We start from the raw sequence: 15,639 nt of genomic DNA, 5'->3' as shown, positions 1-15,639 counted from the left end.
TGACTCTGACTCTTTAAAAAAATTAAGAATAAGTTCTGACCTGAGAAAATAATTAATATAACAGACAGGAATGAGAATACTGGAGCAGAAAAGATTCCTGAACTGACATTGGCCCAACCTTCTCATTTTACAGATCGGAAGTTTCAGGTTAAAAGTGAAATTGTCCAGACTGGTGAGTGAAACAGATGAGTACGAGGACTCAAGTCATGTCTACTGACTTCCACTCGGAGGGGCTTCTTCCAGCCCACTTGTTCTCCGTTTCACTTTCCTTCTGCCGAGCTCAGGATTAGCTGTGAGGGCAATGAAAGAGCAACTCCCACTCTTGGCACATATGCCCAGTGACCATTAAAAAAAAAAAATCACAGATGCTCTCCCACTCCAGAACTACCATCTTTTCTAATCCCCACTCAAGAGTCGACCTGGGGCTACCTGAACTAAACTGCCATTTCAAGTATAAAGACAAATACATAACAATGTTGTGATTCAGTTTCCATTTATAGCTAATCAAAGTCTGCCATGTTCAATCAGAATGAAAATACTGCTTTTAACCTTTTGTGAGGTGGTATGAACAGTAACTGGAATATGAAAGTAATAAACAAAGACTACATGCTGATAAGTAGACCATTCTGGGATTCATATTAAAACAGTCCCAATTCTAATCAACAGAGAGGATGCTGAACTATGTATATTTAGATGGCAAAGTAGACTCACATAAATACCACCTGAGACAATCCTCAAAAAGTAGGACCCTGACACCATGCAGGGCAGAGGGAAGGCAAAAAAGCAGACTGTTTTGATTTCTTACAGTGTACAATCAAATAAAACTCAAATTAATTCTACTTCATAATTGTGACAAAGAAAGCCCCAACAGGAGACCAGCAACACCTACGTAGATTTTTTAAAAAAATAATCTCATCTGACAAAATTTGATCATGAAGAACTCTTACATGTAGTTATTACTCAGAGAGAGATTCAATCCCAAGGGAAGTTCAGAATGTGTGGCAGTAAGGGACAAATCTTCTGCAACTAAAGGACTTGAAGGAGGGAACTGACCTGGAAGTTCTGTCATCTTTCAACCACTTGAACTTAGCAGTTCAATAAGTATGCTTTTGTTATGGAGAAATTATAGTCATTATTCGCTTAAAGCAAACCAGAATATAAAGAGGCCAGAATCATTCTGGATCACAAACTACCCCTTCATGAACCAGACAAGGCTTGATACAGATCTGTGAGCAACTTCTGAGAAACAATCTTTAGAACTCCATGTTAGTCCAGAGAAACCCTAAACCTCCTTTTTGGAACTTTTATCATTGATTTGTAAGACTCTGTAACAACACGCTTGGTTTCTACACTGAAAACAACCAGGTCCAAGGATGTAATCACTTTGGTTTAGTACTAAACCATACCATGGGTGAGTACTCATGAACATATACCATTAACCCATCCTAGATTAACTCAAACTACCACATGAAAGGCTTACCAATGGAACAACAGTTCATTCTAGCCGAATTCAGAAAAAATACTGAAGTTTAACGTAAGGAGTCAACCACTCTTCTCATACTGAAGTAGCAACTACTGTTCACGCAAAAATCTTAAAGAAAAAAAAAGTATTAATATGCTCTTAGTTGAAATTACTGCAACTCCTTGACAGGCTTTACACTATGTACTAATGCTAAACAAAATAATGCCAGTGGATAAGAAAATGTTAGCACCTGATTAAAACTTTAAAGGTGATTTGTCAAAGACCAACAGATAAAATATTCTGGTGCCCAGACATTAGGTCCCTGAATCCAGGTGGCTCTCTTTCTAACCAGTCTCTTGAAAAGCTATGCTTGGAAGCTGTCAGCATAAAACTTTGCTTTTGAATATGTGATAACAACATTTGGAATGTGAACAAGCACTTGGTCCTTCAATACAAAATATACAAGCATGCTAAACAAGAAGAAAATGCTTCTCAGGATCCCCTTAAAAATAGACTAACTTCTCCTAATAGAGACGTTATTATACTCAAGTATACATGGGCTAAAATTCTACATATACCCAGGCAAGTCTCAGTTTTGAAAATAAGCAGGTAAATGAAATGTCAGTAAGTCTATTTTTTTTTTTTTGCTGCTGTATCTTTTAAAAAAGCAAAATCAACTCACATTTAAGCACCAACTCCATGCAAGTAACCTGAACGGTTCAGTCTTTTTGTCATGTATGAGGCCTTTGGTTCTCCAACTACATGGGATCTGTGTTGTTAGCTTAAAAAATACAGAATTGGCCTTTCAAAAAAAAATAATAATCTACAGCAACCAATAAATAGTCTCAAACAACTCTGCTGACTGCAGCTGCCTTCTGAAGGCTGGGAAAAGGAGGTGGAGAGAGAGCAGAGAGAGGCAGGGAAGAGGGACGCTGCAGCTAGCTACAGAGCAAGGAACACGCCCCCATCATGTCCTCCTTGCTCTGTCAGAAGGCGGGTTGTTGTCAGTCTCATCATGCTGCCTTAGAAACGATTTAAAAAAGGAGGCAGGAAGACTAACAACTAAAAAATGCCAGCTCCTTGAAAGGAGGGGCCAGGGTCCCTGGGATCTCCTCCCTCCCCTTCTTCCCAGGAACTTTCCGTAGATCTAAAGGGGCGCAGGGCACAATAGGGGACCAGGGGTTTGCCCAGGATATTTTGTGTGCACCAACGGCAGAGCACGCAGGAAACGGCTGGTTGTTATCTTTCCCTTTCTGTTTCAATCAAGAGCACTCCAGAGCAGCAACCCCCTACCCACTAGGCTTCAGCCCCAAGCAGCTGCTCTTCCTCCTCCTAGCATCCCCCCATGCCATTCTGCCCCTTCCCCTACAATTCAAACTCCCCCTTCTGCATCCAATGGAAAACAAATGCGCAACGCCACTGGCTGAACCTGAACTCAACTTCCCTTCCCAGGGCAACTTTCCTTTTGGCTGAAGGGGGCCGAATAATGCCTATCAAAGCCTCCCCATTCTCCTCCCAGTACTAATGGGGAAGGAGCAAAGCTCGAGACCCTTCATCCTCCCTGGGTCTCCCTTAAAACAAATCAGAGAGAAAGCCCTAACTCCTTCTAAGGAATAACTTTGCTTCATAAGCTCTTCATAACCCTCTTTCTCTCCACCAGAAGCAGCCACCAGTAAAACTGCCCCTTATCTACTCTCCTCACCCCAACCCTGCTTCCCCCACCCCTTCCAAGCCCCAGGATTGGCCTAGGAAAAGGTGGATCAATAATGAAAAGACGGAGAAAAGGAGAGGGGCGGGAGGGAGCTAGGACTGGAGACTGCCTGCTCTCAGGCACAGTGGGTGGGGTAGGAGAGCAGCAGCTGCTTCCCCTGGGAGGATGCTGCCCAAGTCCCCCACAAACACCTCCCCTCACGGGGGCCCCCTTCGCCAGAGCTGGAGGGGAAAGCCTGCCTCCTCTCCAGGGGAAACGGTGGAGAGCTGCTCTTCTCTGAGCCGGAGGGACAGTGGACTGTTTTCCCCCCGCAAAGATGCCGCTGATCCTTCATTCTAAAGGAGGGAAAGGGTGGAGTGAAGGTAGTGTAAACCCCTGCTACCCGTAGGCTAGAAACTGCAGCTCTGTAAGATGGGGGGAAACAGACTGCTGCACGAAGAGACCACCGTTATCTTCAGAGGGAAAGGAGGCGAAGGGAGAAAGGTGGAGAGGAAAGTAGCTTATTCCTAGTGGGGTAGGGCGGGATGACGGGAGGACCTCTCTGCTGGGGGTAGGGGGGGCGCCGGTGGAGGTGAGGGAAGGGGGAGTGGCTGCTGGTGTAGGGACCTGGCCCGGGGACCGGGCGAGGGTTCACCAGGTCTTCGGAAGCAAGGTGCTGGAAGGGACACCGATCCCTAAGGGTGGGAGAAGAACGTGGCTTTGGATGAGGCCATCACCCGAGAGATGCCCGAGAGGAAAACTGCCCCAGGAGTAAAACATCTGCCCAGAGAGGGAGGCGGGGATGTGGCGGGATCAAGTCTCTAGGAAGGGAGGGAGGGAGGAATCTTGCTCGGATGAGGTAATCTGTGAAAGGGAGGAGGGGTTCAGTCCCGGGATGGGAAACCCGGGAGAGGGGTCTGTGCCAAAGGATTTGAGGAAGGGTCAGGGCAAGGAGGGTCGGGGGCAAAGGCCCTCGGCCAGATGGGTCCGAACCCCGGGATGGGGGCGCCTGGGGGTCTGCACCCCGGTATGGGGGACCCGAGATGGGAGGGCCGTCTGCCCCAGGTCAGGGACCCCGGGATGGTCCCCGAATTGGGATGCTCCACAATCCCGGATGGGGGAGGGGAGGGGGGCTCCGCAGAGGGTCGAGACCCCGGACCTGGGGGGTTCCTCGCCCCCTTACCTCTCCGCTGCCGCCTCCCCCGCCGCTCTCCCCAAACACGGCCCGGAACCGGCGCAGGTTGGTGCCGATGGCGGCCGAGACCTGCAGCGCCGCGTCGAAGCCCGGGCCCACCCGGAGCAGGGCCGGCCCGGAGGAGGCTGAGGACGATGACGAAGACGAAGACGAGGCGGACGACGAGGAGGCTGCTGAGGCGGCGGCCGCTCCCCCTGGAACCCCGGCCCCGCCGCTTCCCGCCGCCGCCGCCGCCGCCGCGGCCGCCACAGCCGGGGGGGAGGGGGGCGCCCCGGGGCCGCCGCCGCCGACCGGGGGCCCGGGGGGAAGCAGCAGGGCCGGGACGCGTTGCCGCGGGGCGCCCCCTAGGCCCCGGCGCCCCCCGCCGCCGCCGCCCCCGGTGGTCCCGGGTCGGGCGGGGAAGCGCCACCGACAGCTGTGCGCCATGTTCGCCCCGTGAAGTGAAGCAGCGAGAGGGAGAGGCGACAACACAGGGGGGCGGGGAGGCGGAGGGGGGGGCCGCGGGCCCCGGAACCTGCCTGGGCCGCCCGGCGCCGCCCGGCCGCCAGCAGGCCGCCGCCGTTATGCCGAGCGCCGGGCCGCGCCACCCGGCCCAGCGAGCTGTATAGCGGGCTCAGGCCCGCCCTGCCGACGCCGGGCCGCCGCTACGCCATCCCGAGGCCCGGGCCGCAGCCTGCCGCCCGCCCGCCTGCCCCGTAACCTGGATAACTGCGTGCCCCGCCCTCCGGGAGCGGCAGACTCGGGAGAAGGCGGGGGGAAGGAAGCCCAGGAGCCCGACGCGGAGCGCGGGTTCCGGGGAGAGGGGGAGGGGCGAGGGCTACGGGGAGGATGGAGGCGGAGGGAGCCCCGCCGCCCGCAGCCTCGAGAGCCGAGAGGCCGATTACACACGTTCCCGGGATGCGCTGGGAATCGAGCCGCCCGGGAGAGCCGCTTCCAGTCTAACGCGGCTGCCGGGTCGGGGGCGAGTGCGCCTTCTCCGCCTCGAGGCACGGATGCGAGATGGGTTAGCCCGGATTTAACGCTTCTAGAATAAAAGAGCCCTTATTGTGCTACAGGCAAGACGGAATTGTTGCCCAGTTTACTCTATGCAAAATAGGAAGGCCCTTAGTGAATGCGCTTTAAAAAAAAAAAAAGAGCCCCTCCCATTTTCATGCTGGAGCTCTCTCCAAAATGCGTACACCGAGTGGCTCGGGCTCCCGCCACCTCCTCTTCTTACTGTGCACTCGGGGCTGGGGAACGTCTGGTTTTGGTACCCTTCTGCAGGGAGTTGGACTGTTTCTCCGGCCCGGGCACTGAGGCCCCGGCGTGCTCCGCTATTGAGGCGGCGTTACAACGAAGCTGAAACTGGGTGGCTAACGGGGCCTGGAGGGAAGAGGCGGGCAAAAGCGCCCCCCCTTCTTCCTCCGTTCTCTGCCTGCCGCCGCATGCAAAGCAGACCCTAATATATGCACGCGGAGGGAGGGGGGCTCGCCAGCACGTTTCTGATTAAGAGAGGGGGAGGAGAAGAGCGTTGGGCATTATGATACACTGGGTGGAAAGGGGCCCGCCGGCGGCGAGCTCTGTGCGCGGGGTTAGTGGGCAGAGGGGGGAGGGGGAAGGAGGAGGGTTAGGGCGGGGGATGCATATCCACCCCGTTTACTTCATTGCGGGAAAGAGGGGAGGGCGCCTCAAGCTAGGCGTTAGAAGCCTGCGAGGCTGGGAAAGCACAGAAAGGAGGGAGGGGTTTGTACTGGGAGAACTTGCGTTGGCTGAGGCTGGGGGATCGATACACAGCCTGCAGGCCCCGGGGCAGCCTCCATCCCCCCGCCAACCCCCCGGCCGAGGTGGAGTTCGCTGGAAGGTCACGCAGCCTTCCTGGACTCCCGCACCCGTACGGCGCCGGGCCAGTAATATAACAGCCTGGGGCGGCGAATTTGGGGAGGAGGGGGAGGGTCGTGGTGAGCAGGTTGCAATCAGCTCTGGCCCTCTGGAGGGTGCTCTGCACGCCTCTAGAGAAGGTCCACGGCCTCCTGGTGCTGAAAACCTACGTCCCTCCACCCGCGAAACGTTTGTGCTGAGCGAACGATGGGGTGAGGGGCTAGAGGAGCGGAGAAAGGGAGGAGACACAGGCAAGCTTCAACTCCCCCAACTCGTCCCGGATCGATCGTGGTTCCAACCGCGCAGGATGGAGCCCAGATGGTTTGCAAAGCGCACACTCACACAGAGCGCACACACAGAACCAGATTCCGTTGTTACAGCGCGTGGTTTACTAGGTGCAAAAAGGGTGGGAGTAGGGGAAGAGTCTCTTAAACGGCAGCCCCAGGACTCTGCTAAGGACATAGACACCCCATTGTGGACGGTTTCTCCATTGCAATATATTTAGCGTTAGGCGCTGGGGGTTTTGCTTCAGTGTCGCTGCTCTGATCAGTTACAGATTGGCGACCACGTGGATTCCCGCAAGCATCCTGATTTGTTCCCCCTCTCACTCTCTCTCGCTTATTTTTCTTTTGTATTTGCCACCCCCCCCTTCTTTAATATGCATAACGGTCTACAGAGGTAATAGGCAGGGGACTGAGTGACAGGCTTTACAAAACTGTGTCAACAGGATTTCTTCCCGTCCTCCACCCCTGAGAATACATAAACCTGCTGGGTTCTGAGTAACCTCTTCATTTCAAACATACTTCTTGGGGCACAGGTGGGAGGTCTGCAGGTTGAGTGGGGACAGCAGGAAGGAAGACTGTCCCTGAAGACTGTGTGAAGTCCTTAGATTCAAGCCTCCAAGTAGAAAACTCCTTGATAAAATCATCTAATTTGTCTCTTTGCCTCCTGACTAGTCCAAAAGGAGCACGAGCAAATCAGAATTTGGTTTATTGTTGGAGCTCTTAAGGCAGAAAGAATAACATATCTGTAGAGTGCTTTCTGTGAGCCTGAGTGCTTTATGCACATTCAGTTCTCACCAACCCTCCAAGATAATTCTGATTTTATGAATGGGGAAACTGGTGTGTTGTCCAAAATCACAGGGCTAGTAAGTAAGTGCAAGACCAAATCTCACTGGGGTCTAACCATTACTGCTGATTCCCTGAAAGACATACTATGCCACCTCACACTCATTAGGATGACTATTATTTTTTTTTTTAATGGAAAACAAGTGTTGGTGAAGATACGGAGAAATTGGAACCTTTGTGCACTGTTAGCAGGAATATAAAATGGTGCAACCATTGTGGAAAACGGTATGGTGATTCCTTAGAAAAAAAAGAATTACCATATGATCCAGCAATTCCACTTCTGGGTATATACCCCCCAAAACTTGAAACCACAGTCTTGAGGAGATATTTGTACACCCATGTTCATGGCAGCATTATTCACAATAGCCAGAACATGGATATAAACCCAGTATCCATCAACCAATGAATGGATTACCAAAATGTGGTATGCTCATACAATAGAATATTATTTAGCCTTAAAAAAGGAAGGGCATTCTGAAATATGTTACAAGATGGATGAATCTTGAGGACATTATGCTAAGTAAAATCAATCAATCATAAAAAGATAAATATTGTGTGATTCCATTTATATGGGGCTTCCCAGGTGGCTTCCTTGATAGCTCAGCTGGTAAAGAATCTGCCTGCAATGCAGGAGACCCGGGTTTGATTCCTGGGTTGGGAAGATCCACTAGAGATGGGATAGGCTACCCACTCCAGTATTCTTAGGGTTCCCTGGTGACTCAGCTGGTAAAGAATCTGCCTACAATGTGGGAAACCTGGGTTCGATCCCTGGGTTGGGAAGATCTCCTGGAGAAGGGAAAGACTACCCACTCCAGTATTCTGGCCTGGAGAATTCCATGGACTGTATAGTCCATGGGGTCGCAAAAAGTTGGACACGACTGAGCAACTTTCACTTCATTCCCAGGTGACACTAGTGGTAAAGAACCCGCCTGCCAATGCAGGAGATATAAGAGATGTGGGTTCGATCCCTGGGTCGGGAAGATCCCCTGGAAAAGGGCATGGCAACCCATTCCAGTATTCTTGCCTGGAGAATCCCATGGACAGAGGAGCCTGATAGGCTACAGTCCATAGGATCGCACAGAGTCGGAAACAAATGAAGCGACAGCACACACACTTATATGAGGTACTTAGGGTAGTCAAAAACATAAAGACAAAGTATAATGGTTGCCAGAGGATGGAGTGAGAGGAGAATGGGGTGTTATTGTTTAATTGGTAGAGTTTCAGATTTATAAGATGAAAAGAGTTACAGGGATGGATGTGGTAATAGCTGCACAACAATGTGAATGTGTATATATATCAGTTCAGTTCAGTCGCTCAGTCGTGTCTTATAAATCTGAAACTCTACTCCATGAATCGCAGCACACCAGGCCTCCCTCTCTATCACCAACTCCCGGAGTCTACCCAAACCCATGTCCATTGAGTCGGTGATGCCATCCAGCCATCTCATCCTCTGTCATCCCCTTCTCCTCCTGCCCCCAATCCTTCCCAGCATTAGGGTCTTTTCCAATGAGTCAACTCTTCGCATGAGGTGGCCAAAGTATTGGAGTTTCAGCTTCAACATCAGTTTTTCCAATGAACACCCAGGACTGATCTCCTTTAGGATGGATTGATTGGATCTCCTTGCAGTCCAAGGGACTCTCAAGAGTCTTCTCCAACACCACAGTTCAAAAGCATCAATTCTTCAGTGCTCAGATTTCTTCACCGTCCAACTCTCACATCCATACATGACTACTGGAAAAACCATAGCCTTGACTAGACAGACCTTTGTTGGCAAAGTAATGTCTCTGCTTTTTAATAAGCTGTCTAGGTTGGTCATAACCCTTCTTCCAAGGAGTAAGTGTCTTTTAATTTCATGGCTGCAATCACCATCTGCAGTGATTTTGGAGCCCCCCAAAATAAAATCTGACACTGTTTCCACTGTTTCCCCATTTATTTCCCATGAAGTGATGGGACCAGATGCCATGATCTTAGTTTTCTGAATGTTGAGCTTTAAGCCAATTTTTCACTCTCCTCTTTCACTTTCATCAAGAGGCTCTTTAGTTCTTCTCTTTCTGCGATAAAGGTGGTGTCATCTGCATATCTGAGGTTATTGATATTTCTCCCAGCAATCTTGATTCCAGCTTGTGTTTCTTCCAGCTTGTGTTTCTTCCAGCCCAGCGTTTCTCATGATGTACTCTGCATATAAGTTAAATAAGCAGGGCAACAATATACAGCCTTGATGTACTCCTTTTCCTATTTGGAACCAGTCTGTTGTTCCATGTCCAGTTCTAACTGTTGCTTCCTGACCTGCATACAGGTTTCTCAAGAGACAGGTCAGATGGTCTGGTATTCCCATCTCTTTTATATGTATGTATATGTGTATATATATATATATATATATATATATATATATATATATATATATATATATATTTGGCTGTACCAGGTCTTAGTTGTGGCACACAGGATCTTAGTTGCAGCATATGAAATTCAGTTCCCTGCCCAGGGATCAAACCCAGGCCCCCTGCATTGGGAGCACAGAATCTTAGCCACTGGACCACCAGGGAAGTCACAGCAATGTGAATGTATTTTTTTAAAAGAAGACATTCTATGCCTTACTCATAAGTTATTGTAAACTACATGTGCTTTATTATTTTTTATTTTAAATTTTAATTCAGTTTATTTTTCTCAAATACCTAATGGTTATATATATGTTAATACAATTTGTAATACATATGGTTACAAATTTAAAGAAATAAAGTTTTCACTCTACTCTTAACTTCCCTCCTCTTCCCTCCCACAGACATACCCTATCCTTTCTTAGTGGCAACTAAGGTTATCAGTCTCTTGTATATTCTTCAAAAGATAGTCTATACCTATACAAGCAAATACATACAGACATTTTTCCACAAATGAAAGACTATCAAACCCATTTCCTGGATCCTGCTTAGAAATCTGTATCTTAGAAATCATTCTGATCAGTAGACAGCATTTCCTTATTCTTGAAGGGGGCTGTATGGAATAGATGAAGCATAATTTATTTAACTAGTTCTCTGTTAGTGTACACAAGTTATTTCCAAACTTTCAAACAATCCTGCAGTGTACAACCTTGAACATATCTTATTTTGCAAATGTGTAACTATACCTGTAGTATAATTTCTAGAAGTGGAATTGTCTCAGGTTGTCAGCTGGGTCAATCCAGCAGATGGTGATACTACCAACTAAGATAAAATTGCTTTATCTTTTTGCTTGGAGATGATGAGCTTGGTTTTATTTATTTATTTTTAAAATAAATTTATTTACTTTTATTTTGGGTTGTGCTGGGTCTTTGTTGCTGTTGCAGGCTTTTCTCTCATTTCGGTGAGCAGGGGGCTACTCTTCTTTGTAGCTCACAGGTTTAGTTGATCCGCAGCATGTGGGATCCTCCCAGATCAGGGATTGAACCCATGTCTCCTGCATTGGCAGGTGGATTCTTTACCACTGAGCCACCAGAGAAGCTTGGTTTTAGAAGAGTGGAGTTTGAAATCCTATGAGATCTGCAGGTGGAGTTGTCTAATAGGCAGTTGGAGTCTTAGGCTAGCGCTCAGGAGAAAAATCTAAAAATACAGATCTGGGACTTGGAAGTATAAAGAGGGTTGCTGAAACTATGGGCAGGAATGAGACCACATAAAAGGGTGTGTGTGGCACATAGAGGCAGATGGGTCAAAAATAGAATCAGAAGAAACCTATCTTCCTATTGGGTAAGCTAACAAAGTGTAGCCAGTGGAATGAGACTGAGAAAGGACGCTCAGGGTGGGACTTCCCTGGAGGTGCAGTGGTTGGCTCCATGCTTCCACTACAGGGGGAACTAAGAACCCACATGTTTAGTACAGCAGAGCCAAATATATATATATATAATAATTCAAAAATGAATTATAAAAAAAAGAATGATCAGTGAGTAAAAGAGGGCAAGAGGGGAGCCAAGGGAGCAAGAGCTTCAAACAGAGGAGCTGTAAACAATGTCAAACGTAGCAGAGTGGTCCAAAAGCAAAAGGACTGAAGAGTGTTCCTCATGGTCCCAGGGAAGTCACAGGTGAGCCCTGTATGTACAGTGCCAAGGAAGATGAGAGTCTGGAGTCGGTCTGTGTTTGGTTGAAGAGAACAGGGAGAGGGCAAGAAGCTGGTGGAGGCAACTTGGGAGAGGCTCAGCCATAAGGGGAAAGAGGATTTTAGCTGGATCCCCTTAACACCTGGTTAAGAGTTTATTTCTTTTTTAGCTATTATTTTGGTTATTATAAAAGTAACATACACATGGTAAAATTTTTCAAACAATGGGAAAGAATATAACATAAGAAGTGTAAATATCCTTTCCGTTCCTCAGAAAGGAATCACCCTTTTAAGTTTGTCTATTACTTCAGAATATAAACAAATATTTATTTATTTATTTATCTGTATGGATGTACACACGGACACACTCACAATCTTCTTTACTCAATGTGATTATACCATACAAACTACTTACTATGCCTTACCCCTTGATCTTTTTCACTTAACCATACATCCTGGAAGCCTTTCTGTATCTTTCCAACCTTATTTCCCACTCTCTCTCTAGTTCACTGTGCTCCTGCTGCTCTGACCTCCTTGCAGTTCCTGGAACACACCGGCACACTCACACCTTAAGGCTTCTGCACTGGCTGTTCCCACTGCCTGGAATGTTCTTCCCCCAGATATCCTCTTGGCTCACTTGCTCACTTCCTCAGATCTCTACTTAAATGTCACCTTCTCAGAGAGGCTAACACTGTCATTCATGATACCTTACCCTATTTCGTGTTTCTTCACAGCACTTGCATCTCCGGACTTGTTTCACGTCAGTCTCCCCTACAAGGACATGCACTCCGTGAAGGAAGGGACCTGGTCCATGTCACTGCTCTGTATCCACAGCCTAGAACAATGAAAAGTCACTCAGTCGTATCTGACTCTTTGTGACCCCATAGACTGTAGCTTGCCAGGCTCCTCTGTCCATGGGATTTGCCAGGCAAGAGTACTGGAGTGGGTTGCCATTTCCTTCTCTAGGGGATCTTGCTGACCCAGGGATCAAACTTGTGTCTCCATGTAGGCAGATTCTTTATTGTCTGAGCCACCAGGGAAGCCCATGCCTAGAACAGTACCTGACCTTTAATATGTACTCAATAAAATAGGAAAAGGCATATACACCTGGCATAGTATCATATTATGGATAACAACATAGTGATTAAGAGTGCAAGCTCAGGATTTGCCTGGTGTCCAGTGGCTAAGACTCCACACTCCCAATGCAGGGGGTCAGGGTTCGATTCCTGGTCAGGGAACTAGATCCCACATGCCCCCAACTAAGACCTAGGGCATCCAAATAAATTAAACAATAAATAAATATTTTGCTTTTTAAAAAAGAGTACAAGCTCAAACAATTTGGGTTCTAATCTTTATTTCTCAGCAGGTGGGTACCCTTGGGTAAGTAAAAATATTCCCTCCTTGTAAAACAGGGCCATACTAGTGCCTAACTTCCTGGATTGTTGTGAGGTTTAATATGTGAATATATGGAACATGCTTAGAACAGTAATGGCATGTAGAAAATTTGTTTTTTTTTTTTTTTTGCCACACTGCTTGGCTTGTGGGATCTTAGTTCCCCGACCAGGGGATTGAACCTGGGCCCCAGCAATGAAAGTGCCAAGTCCTAACCATTGAACCACCAGGAAGTTCCCAGCAAATTGTTAACAAATGTTCACTGCTATGATTGTTAGTAATATTCTAGAAAGATAATCTATTAATAGTAGCTGCAACCTCAGTGAGCTCCTCTCTTGTCTTTCTTCCATTCTTCCAGCCCGTCTTCACATCTTCTTCATGGCTGCTTCCTCTGTCTTTCACCCGTTAGCTGGTGTCTGCTGAGTGCTTTTCGTTTCTCACATTCTCTTAGAGTGAACTCATGGTTGTAACTACTACCCTGGCGGGAGAGCGCCCGAACTGCTACCCCAAACCGCACTGCTCCCCGAGGCCTAACTCTGGCATCCAGACTGCTTTGAGTATTTCCATTCTAATTACTTGTTAGGTTGGATGACTCACTGAAGTGTGGGTTCCTCAAGGGCAGGAATAGTTTCTTGGTTATCTTTGTCTCCGCTTCTCCAAGGGAGGTGCTCTTGGTAGGGACAGTTTGTAGGTGCTCAGAGTCTAGTGGAGAAAAACAGACAACAAACAAGTCACCATCGTAAGTCAGCTGGTGACAAGCGCTATGTAAGTAGGATGATGAGGGTGGAGAACTGGGAGAGACTAAGGTACAATTGTTTATGAAGGCTGGCCAGCGAAGACCTTCGGGTTAAGACCTTCCACTGTGCTGAGGAAGTGAGAGGGTAAACTAAATGATGTCTGTGGAAAGAGTGTTCTGAGCATAAACTGAAAAATGCAGATGGCCTGAGGTGGAGTGAGTTTGGGACAACAAAGAGGCCATTGTGGCTGGAGTAAGGTCAGTGACGGGAACAGTGGTAGAAACGAGTTGTGCCAAGTAATGGGCGAGGGGATGCTTCAGATCCCACAGAGAATTAAAATGAGATGATGTGCTACTGGAGGGCTCTTAACAGAAGACTGACAAAATAGTCAATTTATACTTGAAAGGATCACTTTGTTGGTCTAAAAATAGACAATAGAGAGGCAAGGGTAAAGGTGGGAAGGTCTGTTGGCAGGTGACTGCTGTGGTCCAAGTGAGAGGTGATGGAGTCTTGGCCTTGGGAGGTAATGTGGAGGTGGTGAGAAATGAGCAGACTCCAGATATATTTTGAAGATAGAGTAAGAGTTTGTTGGGGGCTTCCCAGGTGACACTAGTGGTAAAGAACCTACCTGCCAATGCAGGAGATATAAGAAATGTGGGTTCAGTCCCTGGGTCAGGAAGATCCCCTGGGAAGGCATGGCATCCTACTCCAGTATTCTTGCCTGGAGAATCCCATGAACAGAGGAGCCTGGCAGGCCACAGTCCATAGAGCCGCAAAGAGTAAGACACAACTAAAACAACTTAGCATGCACACAGGATTTCTTGATGTATTAAATGTAGGGAGTGAGAGAAAGAGGAGAAGCAAGGATGAATAGATAAGTAAATGAATAAACAAATTATATATATATATATATATATGTATATATTCATTATAGAGTGGTACACTACAAGGGGTGCCTAGGTCAGAAAATAAGGAAAGGGGAAATGCTAGGAGAATTAACAGAAGAAAGAGGATTCAAGATACAGTCACATACTTCCATTCACTTGAGAAGAAGTGTAATGAAAGATAGGTCAATAAGTTGAGAATGATTAAAGGAAAGTATTTTTTCTTGTTTTTTGTTTTTAAGATCTGTAGCTTGAGGAGTAGTATCAATGAAAAAGGAAAGAAAAACTGCTTAATGAAGATGCTGCCAAGTTTCTGAAAAGAATCACCTACATTCATAGCCTCACTTCCTTCCTATCTTCCACATATTCTACAAACACTATCATCTGCCCACTCACCACCTGCATTGAAACCGCTGCCATCATAAACTCCCATGACCTTCTAGTTGCTAAAACTGATGGAGACTGTAGTTCTTGTTGTACCTGGTCTTTTGCAGCATTGCTGAACTTCTAGAAGCTCGCTTCCTCTCACACTCTCCTGCTTTTCCTCCTACCTCTCTAACCTTGCTATCTCAAATCCCTCCAGTTGCTTCTTTTCTCTGTCCATCTCTAAATGTTGACGTTTCTCAGAGTTATGTTCTTAATCCTCTTTTCATTATTTCATTCATTTATTCAAATACTGAATGCTGACTACATACTTGGCACAAGTTGTAGGTGCTGGGGATATAGCAATAAACAAAAGCTACAGAATCATCTGCCTTCAACTTCTGGAGCTTACCCAGTCTTCCTAAGCAATCTCATCTCCTTAGCTAGGCCCCCATACCCACCCGGTGCTTGTCACTTCCAAATTTACATCTCCAGCACTAATCACTCTTTTTAATTTCAGACACACAGAACCAACACTTGGTCGGGCATCTTCACTTGTATGTCCTTAAACTAAATTCCTGTTTACCCCAAAGTTTGCCTCTTTCTGTATAGCCTCCACTAATTACACCACTGTGCACTCCCAATTGCTCATTTCTCTTCAGGATAACTGCAATTAGTTCCCAGTCTAATCACCCTCTGATAGAAAGACTGATCTTTCTAAAATACAAGTCTGACCATATTACTTCCATCCTTAGAATACTTTGATAATTCCTTATCATCTTCATGATCCTTTGTTATTTGGTCTAACTTTCCCCTCACCCCTTGCCTCCAACACATCTATTCCTTTTGTTCCTGTCTTATGGACTT

The 15,639-nt window shown here is 47.2% G+C and overlaps 1 protein-coding gene across 5 annotated transcripts in view; it reads right to left on the bottom strand.

Annotated features, from left to right (window-relative positions):
• KMT2A (lysine methyltransferase 2A) overlaps positions 1 to 4,789 on the bottom strand; it is a 73,960-nt gene extending 69,171 nt beyond the window's left edge. For 3 of the 5 annotated variants that reach the window (XM_081541106.1, XM_081541108.1, XM_081541107.1), the window contains exon 1: positions 4,336 to 4,789. In XM_081541106.1, coding sequence (XP_081397232.1) covers positions 4,336 to 4,773 — 438 coding nt within the window. In that variant the 5' untranslated portion in view covers positions 4,774 to 4,789. Of the gene's footprint in view, positions 1 to 2,144; positions 2,244 to 4,335 lie in introns of all 5 variants that reach the window. The other 2 variants (XM_081541104.1, XM_081541105.1) reach the window with 1 other exon arrangement.
• Positions 4,790 to 15,639: the final 10,850 nt, after the last annotated feature.

This window comes from Giraffa tippelskirchi, chromosome 11 (genome assembly GCF_054371585.1).
Source record: "Giraffa tippelskirchi isolate mGirTip1 chromosome 11, T2T-mGirTip1v1.2.pri, whole genome shotgun sequence".
NCBI classification, from domain to species: Eukaryota; Metazoa; Chordata; class Mammalia; order Artiodactyla; family Giraffidae; genus Giraffa; species Giraffa tippelskirchi.
Note: the sequence above shows the minus strand (reverse complement) of the source record. Positions and strands in the feature narration are given on the sequence as shown.